General features: G+C 36.9%; 1 protein-coding gene across 3 annotated transcripts in view; it reads left to right on the top strand.

Annotated features, from left to right (window-relative positions):
* Positions 1-58: 58 nt before the first annotated feature.
* Positions 59-13,721, top strand: part of mettl15 (methyltransferase 15, mitochondrial 12S rRNA N4-cytidine) — a 32,246-nt gene continuing 18,583 nt past the window's right edge. Inside the window, exons 1-2 of one of the 3 annotated variants that reach the window (XM_029498097.1) lie at positions 59-74; positions 1,642-1,893. In XM_029498097.1, the coding sequence (XP_029353957.1) occupies positions 1,669-1,893 (225 nt within the window). In that variant the 5' untranslated portion in view covers positions 59-74; positions 1,642-1,668. The other 2 variants (XM_029498099.1, XM_029498098.1) reach the window with 2 other exon arrangements.

The raw sequence follows: 13,721 nt of genomic DNA, 5'->3' as shown, positions 1-13,721 counted from the left end.
GGACGTTAGCCGCCGGTGACGCGGCGGACCGGCGTGACGCTGCTGAAGGTGGAGCCACTCCGCCGGCCACCAAGGTAAGAGACACAGGCAACTTCCCCCGCGGAGGGAAACAAGGGACACACAGGAGACATTCTTTCTAAATGTAGGATAACGTCCTGTTGCGTCCCCGTCCTCGTATTCGCTGATATAATGTCGAGCTAACCTGTTGTCACTCCACATGTCAGTTGTAAAACGCTCATCCAATGCTAATCCACGTACCGTTTTAGCTACTCTACACGTTTGAGGTAAATGGTGACAAACTTGTCGAGAAGAGCCAACCTGAGACAAAAACCTTCTTTAAACTGATGTATACATGTGTGGAGTGCACCTCTCTTACACAGCCACCCCTGCAAGCTTGCTCCTTGTTATGGTGTTATCAGCAATGTCGGCTAGCTAACCTGCTTCATATCAAAACGATGTTTTTTATTCTCAAAACAGCACCGTAACGTAACAGGATGTCGAAGAGGAGTTTGCTTAAACGAAGTGGTGTTTTAGCAGATCCCATCGATCCGCAGCTGAAATGTTGTAGTATTGTCAACCTTTACTTGCTCCTAGTTGTCTGGCTAACAGCTAAGTAGCCATTTCAATAATAAAAGAAGGGGAACAGGAACTATGAGACCTTTGGCGGGGGGGGGGGGGGCTTTAAATTTGACTGCCCAGTTATCCTTGGGATCATTCCCTACCTTTGTCTGAGTTTATTTGAATGGGAAGGACAGAATAGAGAGCAAGGAGGTTTTTCAAAGGCTTGCATGTTCAGAGACAAAATTACATTTAAATTCTTATCATCTTACGAGAATTGAATGCAATGACGTTGGTACAAATCATCAAAAAAGATTAAGCTGTAGTAGATTTCCAGTAAAGATGATTTTAAATTGCCTCAAATTCATATATGTTAATTAATGAATCAATTTATATTTCTATTTCGACATTTTCATATACTGTGCGATTGTTAGCTGCCATTGAATGTTTCCATTGTGTTCAACACTGCCTTGTACCAACTTGCCTTGTTAAATTGCTCTCAGCCTGAACACATTTTTACTATATCAGAATCATACATCACGAACTGAACCCTTAATTTTCAATACATCTTGTTGCCAGGAAACACCTGAATACCTTTGTAACCATGTAGCTCACTTTGGTGCCGGGGGCAGGCACTATTATTCATGTAAATTGCCAAAATATTGAACAAATTTGCCAAAGATGCACATACCCTTAGCGTGGGCGTGGTAGTGATGCAGAATACGACTCACAGACAGGTGCTGTTTAAAGGCTTTAACCCTTCACAGTGTTTTCAACTGGCTTGAAATGTTCAGTGATGTTCTCTCGTATTGGCTGGGTATATGAGGCTAAGACCAGTTAAATATTATTTATCATAGTTGTTACATATTATGCTTGTTAATCATTTTGGTATAGTTGCCAGCAAATTAGTCAGGATAAAAGCATTGTAATTAAAACTTAGTTTAAAATCATTAATCACCTCTCACATGCTGTTCATCACCATCTCACTGCATTTTTCAAAACATTCATAGATAATCAGTTCTTTTAAAAACCCTGCAATTCTGGAGTGGCTTCAATACTGAACTGCTTTTATTTTCCACACAGATCATTATAAGGCTCATAGTTTTCCACATGTCTCTGCACGTCAACCCAGTGTTACAGAAGGCCAGTCTGGCTGTGTGGAGAACATGGAGGTCATGGAAGTTAAGCCTACACACATCTACAGTTCATGCATCCTTTGGTCCTGGTCACTGGGAAAGATCTGAAGAACATTCATCTATTTCAACTGACAAGCCCCCTCACACACCTGTCATGCTCAAAGAGGTGCTTCATTACTTGAACGTCCAACCTGGTCAGGTATGTGATTATCTTTGTGCTAGTATAACCTAAATACATACATGTGTAAGATTAACTTCTTTTGAAAAAATCACATTTGTTTGTTTGAAAGTGATTTTAAACATTTCCAAGATTAATTCAGATAAAATTAATGCTATGTAAAAGTATTAAAAAAAGGATTTTTGAAATTTGTCCTCCTTTAATTACCATTATTGACAATAGAATAATTTAATCCCTTGATGTATTTGAATATCAAATTCATTCAATTCAGAATATGTTCAAATAGGCAAATCAATTGAGTGACTGAAACCAATCTCTATATTATCCACAGTGATATTTACTGGTGATTAGGTCATATTTGTATTTTCAGGCATTGTTATCCAGTCTGCCTTGGTTGCTATGGTAATGAAACAGGCACACAAACTCATACTGAGAGGTGTTTCTTATCCCTCTGTTTCTCATAATGTATGAAACCTTACCAGTGTCATACCTTAAGTTACAAGACCACCACTAACTGCAATTAAAAAAAGTACAACACTTAAATATTTTATAAATATACAAAATAATATTTTTTGCAGAGAGGCTTCATATTGAAATTTTGAAATTTCATTTTGAAAAACAAACAACAAAAAAACGCCCTTGAATAGAAAGAAAAAAACAATTTAGTCAAGTTTTCATCATTTGTGCATTTTAACAGCGTAATATTATCCAATTGCAATCTGAAGCTAAGATCTTACTGATACATTCTCTTCACTGAGATGTTTGTTGCTAAGGTAAAGATTGTGTTCACACGCTAAATCACAACTTGTTATAGATACGCATGGATTGGACAGAGTGCCATTATCCTTGGCTTTCATTTAATGTATGTACTACCAGGACAGATGGGCATGAGTCAAAAGCCTTCTGGTGTGGCAGGCAGCAAAGGAGGGGAAGTGATGGCTCCCCAATTTAATGCACGGTCAAGGCAGGTGGGGGCCGTGGGTCAACAACTTAGCCAGGAATTGCGCCACTGTAAGGCTGTTGGCAGGACAAAGGGTGCTGTGTCGCTCCTGCCTGAACTTTAGCACCTCTAAACTCCTCCGCTGCCCGCCCATTTGCCAACTGTCCCAAGACAGCTTGCCAATCAGATGCTATTAAAAACAGTTTGATAGAGTTTGTTTTTTTCTACTGTACAAGCTGTAGACCTTGCTTAGTGTGATGCTCTGTGGAAATGTTACATGATTTGTTACATGATTACATTCAGAAATCATCTTTTAAATGTTCTTCATTACAGATGTCTGTTTATTTATTTATGTGATGATACAAAAGTCATGTCTAGTGTCTAGTTGACTAGTTGTTTTAACCTCAGTAACTTTATAAACCTATGCTGTTAAACCTCTACTTACTAAGTGTCAAATCACATATTCATGTAGCAAATCTATAGCTCTGTAGGGCCAGCCACAGGCTGTATTATTCTGTCAGACAATTGGCAATAACGTGTGGTGGTAAAGCCACAGTGCCACAGACAGATTAGTTGTAGTCCAAAAACCTACCCTTCCTGTCAGGCAGAGATCCACTGAAATCACTGAAGGTCATTATGTTAACAATATCAATGGTTATTGTAAAATAATCAGTAATATGTCATTACTCTTGTCAGCCTAAGCAGAATATGTATGAATGGAGTACTTAAGCGATGATGGTTGTTAGAGAAAATACTGCAGTTAAACCAAAGTGTGTAAATGGAGCCTTTCAGTGCCCTGCTGCCTCCCACACTGCTTCTGGCTGTGAATGTGTATGCAGGTAGCTAATTTGCACTGGTAGCCTACACAAAATTTTCAGTTTTACAAATGGCCACCGTGCTTTGCTGGATCTGGCTTCATAGTTTGTCATATTTCTTCACTGAAAGTGTATATCCACTTGACAAAGAAGTATACATCTCAGTACGAGCGGATTTAAAGGTCCCATGCAGTGGTTTACTTCCTTGGTTCGTTGTTTATAGGTCTGATGGATCCAGTGCTTTAGCCCAGATAGAAATATGTAAAGAGGATGGATTTACATGAAATTATTTGCAATGATGTTCCACACAAGAAGAATCTTAAGGGCCCCTGACATTATTAGCATCACCAGCAAAGGTTTTGCTTATAATGCCAATATATCAACATTTACTATATTCAAAATCGACAAAAATGTATAAGCTCCACTAACATCTCTGTGAGGTGACCATATGTGATCGTAAAGGTTGGCTAAGTAGTAAAGCTAAGATCAAATTTTTGCTAAAAAATATCTTTTCTTGCACTCCAGTCTGCAAAGGAAATGGCATTACTTTTTGCTTCTGCTGTAGAAGTAACAGTGTCAAGAAGTGGTGTTAAGTAAATAGTTAATTGTAAAGGATTTACTACTATTTAGTAACCTGGTTATACCACCCTATAAATGCTGACTGTCCAAGTACCTGCTGTCTCAGGAAATTTAGCTGCTCAACTACTTCTCAGATGTTCAAGAAATATTTATTTTCGTGGTCCCCAGATTTGTTTTTCTGTCAAGACAATATGTTAACGTCAGTAGAATGATTGCAAAATAAAAATACCCCTAATGGGTTTGGGTAATCTTTCTTTTTTACATTTAAAGATAGGTAAGGAATTTTGAAACTTCTGAGATCTTAGAACACAGCATGATTACTAAAAAATTAGCCAGGCTTGTTAATTTTAGGGCCAGATTTTTTCTTCTTCTTCTTCTTCTTCTTATTACTATTTTCATTTTTAATTTTAGTCAAAAAATGCACAATACATTTTGGTGTCTTTTATGCCATGCATTTATTCTATTTATGTCTTAATAGCATTTTAAGGGCACCCGTTGTCATCTTTGTTGTGCATACTTACCATGTTTTGCCGTTAAGCTGGTTGAATAGGTTCTGTTTATTTGTTCAGACTGTGTCCAGTCCAATCTGCTCTGCAGGAATGCAACTTACTCACTCCCCTCAGTAAATGCAGTTACAAAACCAGTCTTACAAAACCACTCTCTTGGTTATTTCTGCTCACAATGCAAAACAATAGCTGCCTGTGGTCTAAATCATTTAGAAGCTGATTGACTGAAATATTCACTAAAATACTGTTTATTGTGTGGGTTTAGCTCGAGAAGGGACATAGTGATATTTCTTTCGCAAACATCTGCAAGGATGATGTAGATGCGTAAACACTGACATTAACACATGCACCCTCAAATTTACAAATTCCTGCTGATAGTAACACAAAAGTTAGCCAACTGAAAATGCAGTTCAGTGGAATGAAGTTCATATTATATATTTTGTTTTGTTTAATATTTTTTGAGTCTTGGAGAATTATCATATATTTTTTAAATTCTCTAAAAAAAAAAAAAAAAAATCAGCCAGTGAGAGCTGGAGGGAGTCAACTACCAAACCAAGATGATTAGCTGAAAGCTGTTACAGTAAAGTGTACAGTATAGTGTCGATGGAGCTCCATACAGAAAATCAATGATTAAAAACTATATAAATGGTGCTTTTAAACTTTGCTGTAATGTTTTCTTTGTACTTACAGCGTAATGAAACAACTGTGCTGAAAAGACAAAGTATGAGGAGTCCTCCACTAGTGCACACTGCTTGCATGGGGACCTCCTCTAGAACAGATTAATGAGCCATCAGCTGAGTCCAGGGGAGACACCCTGTGCTACTGTAGGGGAGACGAGCTGTTTACTCTAACATTTCAGTCTCATTACACTCCCCCTTGTGGCATTATTAAGACCATAACTGTGAGACCTACTTTTTGGGATCAATCTTAGTGTTTTTCAACATTTTACATTCGTTTGAATATGTTCAGACAAATACCAAATATTTCATTAGTTAGTTAGATAGACAGTTACAGTTACATATTATATTATTGTGTGGGAGTGAGTGATGAGAGAAGGAGGTGTGTTGAACCGCTCTTACTGTCGCATCAAAACAATAAGCATTACGTTACAGTGCTGCTAAGAGGCAACTGCTCACTTCTAGCTAACACACCAATCAACTGGCTAAAAACAACTACCTAGCTCGGACTATACGTGAACCCTCAACTCTCCTTCTTAAAGGAGCAGGAGACATTGGTGAATGTCTTCTAATTGTTTATCATCATATTTACTCAATTTCTTTCTGAATCGTTCAAATCAAATCAGATTTATTTGTATAACACCAAATCATAACAAAGTTACATCAAAGCACTTTACATATAGAGCAGGTCTGGACCAAACTTATTCAATCCAAAATTATTCAAAAGCAGATGATCGCCAATGTGGAGCTTGATTGGCATAAATTGCAGGGACGAGGCTGGAATCATGATGACAATGGAAAACTAATACAGAAATGCAGCAAAGAAAGGAAACCACAAATCACAGGTACTGTATCTTGAACCACTACTAAGTTGAGTGCTGCATTTTTCACCTCCCCAGTTATTTGGGTTATTTGGCTGGCAGTAATTTGGAAACATAAAGAGGCACTCTGCTCTACCGAAAGATGACCACACAACACTCCACCAGCTGCTTCTTCAGTTTTCCCCCCCCATTTTATTTGCAAGTGAGAACATCAGGTAGGAGAGGTAGTGTGAACTAGTCTCACATCAAGTACAGTTACCATCAGTTCTATTTCAAATTTTTATTTTAAAACATGTATGCCTGTGTATGGACAGCCCAGTTGTATTGGAATATATTGTTTGTGAGGGTCCTCAAAGGAAAAAAATCCATCAGTGCCAATGAATGATAGTGTAAGTACAGGATTTATTTAATATATATATTAAATAAATCCTCTTTGCTGCATATATATATATATATATATATATATATTTTTTTTTTTTTTTTTTTTTAACCAAAGACTATATTTGTGCTGCTGCTTATAAAATGAAAATGCAATCTATTAAACCTCTTGTAATATGTTCCACATATCTCTTTTTTGTGAGCACATGGACTGCAGCATTTAAAATGTAGCCTATTTCAGCTAAAGGTCTTTTTGATTGTGATTGTGATTGTGATTTTATTTCTGTATTATTTTATTTTATTCCTCAGTATATTTCACAGCCTCGGCCGCATGAAGTGCTGTTGTGAATACAAGTAAAGGGGTAACATGAGCTTGTCTCTTCAAATTAGTTAAAAGCCTTGTTGATGTTTCTGACATGCAGCTGAAGTTAAGACTTCAGGAGTAAATATGAAGTGCAAGGAACCACAGTAGCTGCATTCTGAAGATGTTAAATAACTAAAAAACAGTAGAGAAGCAACACCTGAATGAAATTTTATTTGTTTAGAGTTTCCTACACAGGATAAATTTGACAACAAAATCAGGAATTTACTGTAATCTGTTATTTACTATTTTCAGTTTATTTTTTACAATTAATAAATACTAAATGTGGCTATAATTGTCAAAAGTTAGATCTGCTTTGAAATGGCATGAATATTTTTTCATGTTAAGATGAAAATAAAGTTGTAGTATAGTAATATTTTCACTTATCTGTTGTACAAACAAAAGAGCATATAAATCCAGATTGAGCAATTTGCAGTTTTCTCTGTGCTAAAGTTTCCACACCAACTTCTTCTGGGCCTTGCCAATGTTTTTTCTATTTTTTTTTTTTTTTTTAACAGTCCTTTTTTGGGAGCACTGAGTAGTGAAAGAGGAGGCTGGTAAATAATTGATCCTTGTAATTAAACACTCCAGCTAGGGATGCTGGGGCTGATTGACGGCCAGATATTAGGCCCTTGTCTCGTAAGGTTGCAAGTTTAGTCTGAGGTTATCAGTGGCCAGAAGAGTCTTTCTCCCTCCCTGCCTCATTACTTTCATGAGTAGAACATTTCATAGTGGAGCGGTGGGTGGGGGTGTGGTGTGAAGACAGTCTGGAACTTCATTAGCCAAATGGGGTGCCTCAGTCTACAGAGCGCCAAATTGTCAGCCAAGCTGAGCAGACAACCCCTTTGTGGGCGCTTCACCATCCTGTCCTGTAGAGTTGTTTTAGTCCTTTCATCTTAGGCATTCTTCAGCTTCAGGTTCACTTGAACAACAACTTAAATAAACAAAGTATCCGCCCATGCAGATGGTGTCTCTAGTTTAGCCAAAGTAAACCTCCCTCCAAACCTCTTGACTATATTGAGGATTCAGCTATGCTGCATTGCTTACAGCTTGCTTACATTGCTTACAAAGCTGTATGTTGCACCTTATATCCAATACAGCACAGTATATTTACATAAAGGATCAAATTTTCCCAAATGTTGCCCTTTATTAATGTTTGATTGACTTTGCCATAACACTATTTTGTGTGTGTGTGTGTGTGTGTGTGTGTGTGTGTGTGTGTGTGCGCTTGCCTGCGTGCCTGAAAGACAAAGAGAGAATTCTCTATTAGAAGTCGATGCATCCAGATAACACCAGATAAAAGTGCTTGCACAAAGGTAAACTGGAGAAATGTATGCAACATAAATTACTGAGAAGTATATTTGCATGGATTTGATAACAATTATTGAAATTCTGTATCGGATGGATGCTCACATGGATCCAATATTGTTAAACATGGCAAAAATAAACAGGAATCTATCGTACATACCAAATTGATGCTATTACGGCAGATTTTATTGCAATATTTACATTTGGAGCTTGTGTATGAGTGGATATGCTAATCAGATACAGCTGGTTTGAGATGACTCATTCCTGTAACACATCTTCAATTGATGTTGCGTGTGGTCCAACTGAATTATCTCTGGTGTTTTGTTTTTTTTTTTTTTTTGTTAAATATGTTCGGGATAAATATATTACAAAATATTTATCATAAAGGCCAAATAGTATTTATTACTTTTGTGTTTTAGTCATCATTTATATTAGGACTGTAATTTTATTTTATTTAGCTTATATTTTATATATTTTATTTTACTGTATCAAATGGGTCCTCATTTTGTCATACGATAAAATTATAAAAAAATTATCTTTCAGGAGATTTTAGCTCAGATATTTTGGTGTTTTGCTCTGAAATTGCAAAGACAAGAAAACTATTATTTTGCCATGCACAAGGTGAATATTTTAAGATGCTAATACTTCAGCACTAAATGAGGCATTTTTGTATCTAACTGCAGTGAGTTGACAGTCATGTAATGCATGCACCTCCTCATGCATGGAATAATGGTCTTTATTTTGCTGTATATGATATTATTCTGCTGTGAAGCCATGCCACAGCAATAGTTTCCAATAGTGTCATATGGTATGCATGTGTGGTGATATTGCCAATGTAAAATGAACTTCATTTAAAATAGGCAGTATAAATATTCTCTCACTAATCTTTCTCAATATGTTTCTCCATCTAAAGGATCTTTATTAAATTGTTGCTGGACCTTCTCTGATAAAAGTCAGTTGCACTGACCTTATCTGTATAACTAACATTATCTATATTCCTAGTAGCAGCCAGATGAAGGTTTGCGATACTCGGATGGGCGCTCCCACTCCTTGCCTACTGTTTCCTGACTAATTTGGCAGGGAAGAGCGTGGCTGCTTGACACTACATGACACAACTGACCTAAACAAGTAACTGAAGTTTCCTCGCCTCCCGCCCATTGTTCCTACATCATGTCTACCTCCACAGTTTAACCAGAGTGACCCTGCTTGGGCTTGCTCGTTGTGTATAAACTTTTTCAGCATCTTCTGAAATGAATCTCTTAATACCTTGGTTTTTTATGAATACATTGATGTCATGACTTCTCATAGCTGAAACATTTGTGAGAAAGTCTTTAGAAACCATTGCATCAGCTCACTCTAAGTTTTGTCTTTTGCTCCTTCCTCTTTCCTTTACACTTAATATCATGCCTCAAAGGTCAGTTATGCCTTAGCTAATACATTTAATAATGAATACCAGAAAGAAAGAAATGTATACTTTGAGTATTTTTAAATATGGCAAATTTCACCATCCCTGTATCAGCAATGTGTTGCTACCAGCCGTCACACACAAAGCTATATATATACTTTTAGCTATATACCATCCTAAGGCTTCTAAGACTTATCACTACCATCAAAATGTTAAAAACTCAGATTTTTCACTGTCTGATGTGAGACATTGGAAATCTGGAGGTGGCTGCTAGTCATTTGTCTGAGTGTCACCTGAACTTTGGTCATTTCCACCCTTACAAACTACAGTTTCTACTGTAGCAATTTAAGCATGGGGTGGCCAGTGAGGCCATATTGAAGTTGTGACAATTGCTATTTGTCTACCACTGAACATTAACACTCTGATAATCTGGTCACACGAAAATTCCCCCCCCCAAAAAACACAAAGTGTTACTAATTGCTTCAGTCTACAAGACATTAAGTATCTGTTCTCTGCAACCCAACAACAGCTTCAGTTTTGGCTGAAGGTGACATCAATCACTTTAGGGCAAAAATAAATCTCCCTCACATAACACAATACAACATAATCACAGTGTCAGATGGATATTGAAGTGAAATGAAATGGTAATACTGCCTGATTAACAGATAGATATTATGGCCACCTATTGAAACTGACCCTAACCCAATAAACAAGACAAATAGAAAACAAAACAAGGTGCACTGGTATGCCAGCAGTTTGTCTATGGCATGTACTTCCACCCCTTTTAAACAGGTACTGTAAGTACCACCATTGATGGACTGATCTTAGTGCTGGTCATGAAAAGGCCCAGGGCATTTTAATCAGAAATTAGCACATAACACTGCACCATGACTATTTCCTCCTAGCCTTCCCCCACCCCCAAGACAACTCCACTGCCCATACCCCATTTCCTAGTTCCTTTTATTTTGTATTGTATTGTCAACCCAGTCTTTAAACTACTGGAAGCATCTTCTCGAATGCCCCTAGATGTCTTTTCCCTATTTCCATGCTTTCCACCACAAGGCCTTCATTTAGGTTGATTCTTCTTTGCACTCCCTAATGGACTTGGCCCTGTTCTTCTTTTGTCTTCCTTTGGTACCATGAAATTCACCTTCAGGAGAGAAAGCCATCTTTTCTGATGCTTCTTTACATTTTGTGCATATAGTTAGATGATTCCGTTTCCTCTTTTCACAACTGTTTCTCTTAAGCTTTATATAGTTTACATTGTTTCCTTGTTGCACTGTATTGGCAATAATGTCACACTTAAGAGAAATCTTTCAGAGCAGGCACCAATGAAGCATGTAATCATTTTGAATAGATCCACCACACCATATTTGACCTTATTTCTTGTTTCCTGTTAAAACAAAGAAATAGCCTTTTGGCATTTCTGTTACACTTTGTGGTGTTTCCTATGTAGTAATAGAAGTAGATTTAAAATTTTATTTGGCATTTATTATGCACTTTTGCTGCACCTTTTTAGATGATCTCCTGCACTTATTTTATTGATATACTACTCAATGCTTAAACTAATGTGGTTTACTTCCCTATAAGACCAATGTCCTCTAGTCACCGATTTCACTTTGGATGAAAGTGGCTGCCAATTAACTGAATGCAAATTTAGCAAATAGCAAATTACTAATGTTGTTGAAATAAGGCCTGACCACACATACACATGGACTTTCACACATTATTCTGCACAGTCAAACAGCCAAGTAAAATGACAATAAGCAAATAACTTTTTAGCTTTTTTGCTTCAGTAATTTGGCATATGTTTCTTTTTATCTTATAATTAACCATGTAAATTAATAATTTTTTTGTTCTCAACAAAACGCCAAATAATGTATGAATATACTAACTGAATGTTTATATTCTATAAACATAGGAGTATTTCATATACAGCAACCCTCTCAACCCAAAACTAACTTGCTAGACTGTGAAAAACATTTCTTTATCATAGACAGCTGCAGCTATAGTGCACAGAAGAGACACTGTGGTAGGCAGATACAAGGATTCTTATACTGGGAGCCACTGCACTAAGAATTCATGCTGTTGCTGTTTTATGGATCAGATCGTGGTCAATTTTCATGAATTTGTAGGGATTAAATCTGTAGTAGTTAATTTTTGAGAGACATGCAGGTTTATAAACTTCAAAATTAAATCCTAGCATAGCTATATTTTAGCAGATTCAGTAACCTTCAGATTTGAGTATTATAATGCACAATAAGATTAAGATTGTTATAGTCCGATACATATGATTATATTTATGATATAGGATGTGATACCAGACTTTTATTGTAATTCTACATTTCCCATCTTGCAAATGAAGTCTGATACTCACTGTTTATTTGTTTCAATCTGCTTGTTATGGTCTGCATTTTATGCAAAAATGATCTCTCCAGCAAAGAAAATGTACCTCAGTAAATCTCCAACCTGCAAGACAAAAACAGACAGTTTGGCTCGGGGGGTGTGGGTGGAGAGTGATGACTCATGCACACATTAGAGGTCCCTCCCTTTCCATTTCTTTCAGTGTCCAATCAGTTTTTCCCCAGCTGTCACTCATTGCCTCCAAATCAGTTCCTCACAATGCGCTACTGTTCCCTGCAAATCCCTTTATTTGGAAAGGCTGGAAGAGGCATCCTAAATAAAAATGTTATTAATGTTATTTTCAGCTACAGGTTGATGTTTCATAATGTCATTACTATGTAGAACAGGTGCCAGTCCCATGTATCAATGCATGATGGCTCTGTTATGCAGGAACCCAATGCTAACTTAAACACACACGCAGACGTTTTCTGAAGTTTTATAATGTCTAGATTTTGGCTGAAAAGAAGTTTAATTCTTCATCAAATTTATCATCCAGCAGTCCAATAAACCTTTTAAAATCTTTTTTAAAAAATCAATTACTTTCAGAGTACTTCTTCAGAATGCAAGCAGCCATCAAAATATGAAGAAAAAACCAACGTTTGTCTTGGATTGTCCATGTATAGTAAATATTGGCTTATAGTTTCAGAGAAGATACAAGTGCCTCCCAGCTTTGGTTCTCCCAGGATCTCCTCAGCAACACTGTGGTGTAATAGCGAGTCTCAGGACTCCTTGGAGTGGGCGGATGCTTGACATGAACTTTATGAGGTTTATGCTGAGGATGATAGGATCTAGGGTTTTCCTCTTTGCAGTCAGATTTTTATTGAAAAACATAACAAATGTAACCATATAGCAAAAATGGAGTTGGGATGAATTATGTGAAAGTGGCAGTGAGGAAAACAAGTTATAGAGGAACGGAAGGGAGGAGGGTGTATGATTTGAATTGAGTAGAGTTAGTTACTAGAGAGAGGATGGGGGGATTACATTAGAGTATTACAAAAAGCTTCATAATATATCAGCATCCATACAGAAAGCATTTAAGATCAGTCCAAAACTGAGTAACACATCATGTAAAGGAAGGTGCTCAAGAGGGACTGGTGTCTTTAAAGGGAATGGCAGCATGTAGGAAGAAGTTAAGGACCCTAGTATATCTTCATCTCCTCCTCCATGCTACAGGGTGAGTAAAAGCAATAGTTCTAAATGCAATCATTCTAGTAAGACAAATGCCCACCTAACTATCCATTAAATTAGGAGGGATCAGGTCTACCAGCTTTACCATCTTTGACTGTCTTGGAATCAGCACCTTGGACAGTGGCCAAAAACTATAAATTCCTATAAAATCATATAAATTCGATGTTATGCAATGCTTTTGGTATTGTCCTGTTTCATATATATCTTGCAGTTTTTTACAGTTGTGCTGTTTATCAGTTAAGTGATACAGTCAAGTAAGAATATTTGGAATATTTCATGTCAACATGTTACTATGGTAGCCCCAGTCAGGATTTTACTTGTCATATTTAATCAACATTAGAGGGCGACTCCTTCTCTTATAGAGACAGTTAGTAAACTAAATTTTTATGAATCCTCCCTAAAGTTAAATGCACAGGAACTACCACAGGAAGGTATCTCATTTAAAAATGAATGTGACATTTTTAAAAA

This window comes from Echeneis naucrates, chromosome 3, assembly GCF_900963305.1.
Source record: "Echeneis naucrates chromosome 3, fEcheNa1.1, whole genome shotgun sequence".
Lineage (NCBI taxonomy): Eukaryota > Metazoa > Chordata > Actinopteri > Carangiformes > Echeneidae > Echeneis > Echeneis naucrates.
The sequence above is the reverse complement of the archived record's forward strand: the minus strand, read 5'-3'. Positions and strand labels throughout refer to the sequence as shown.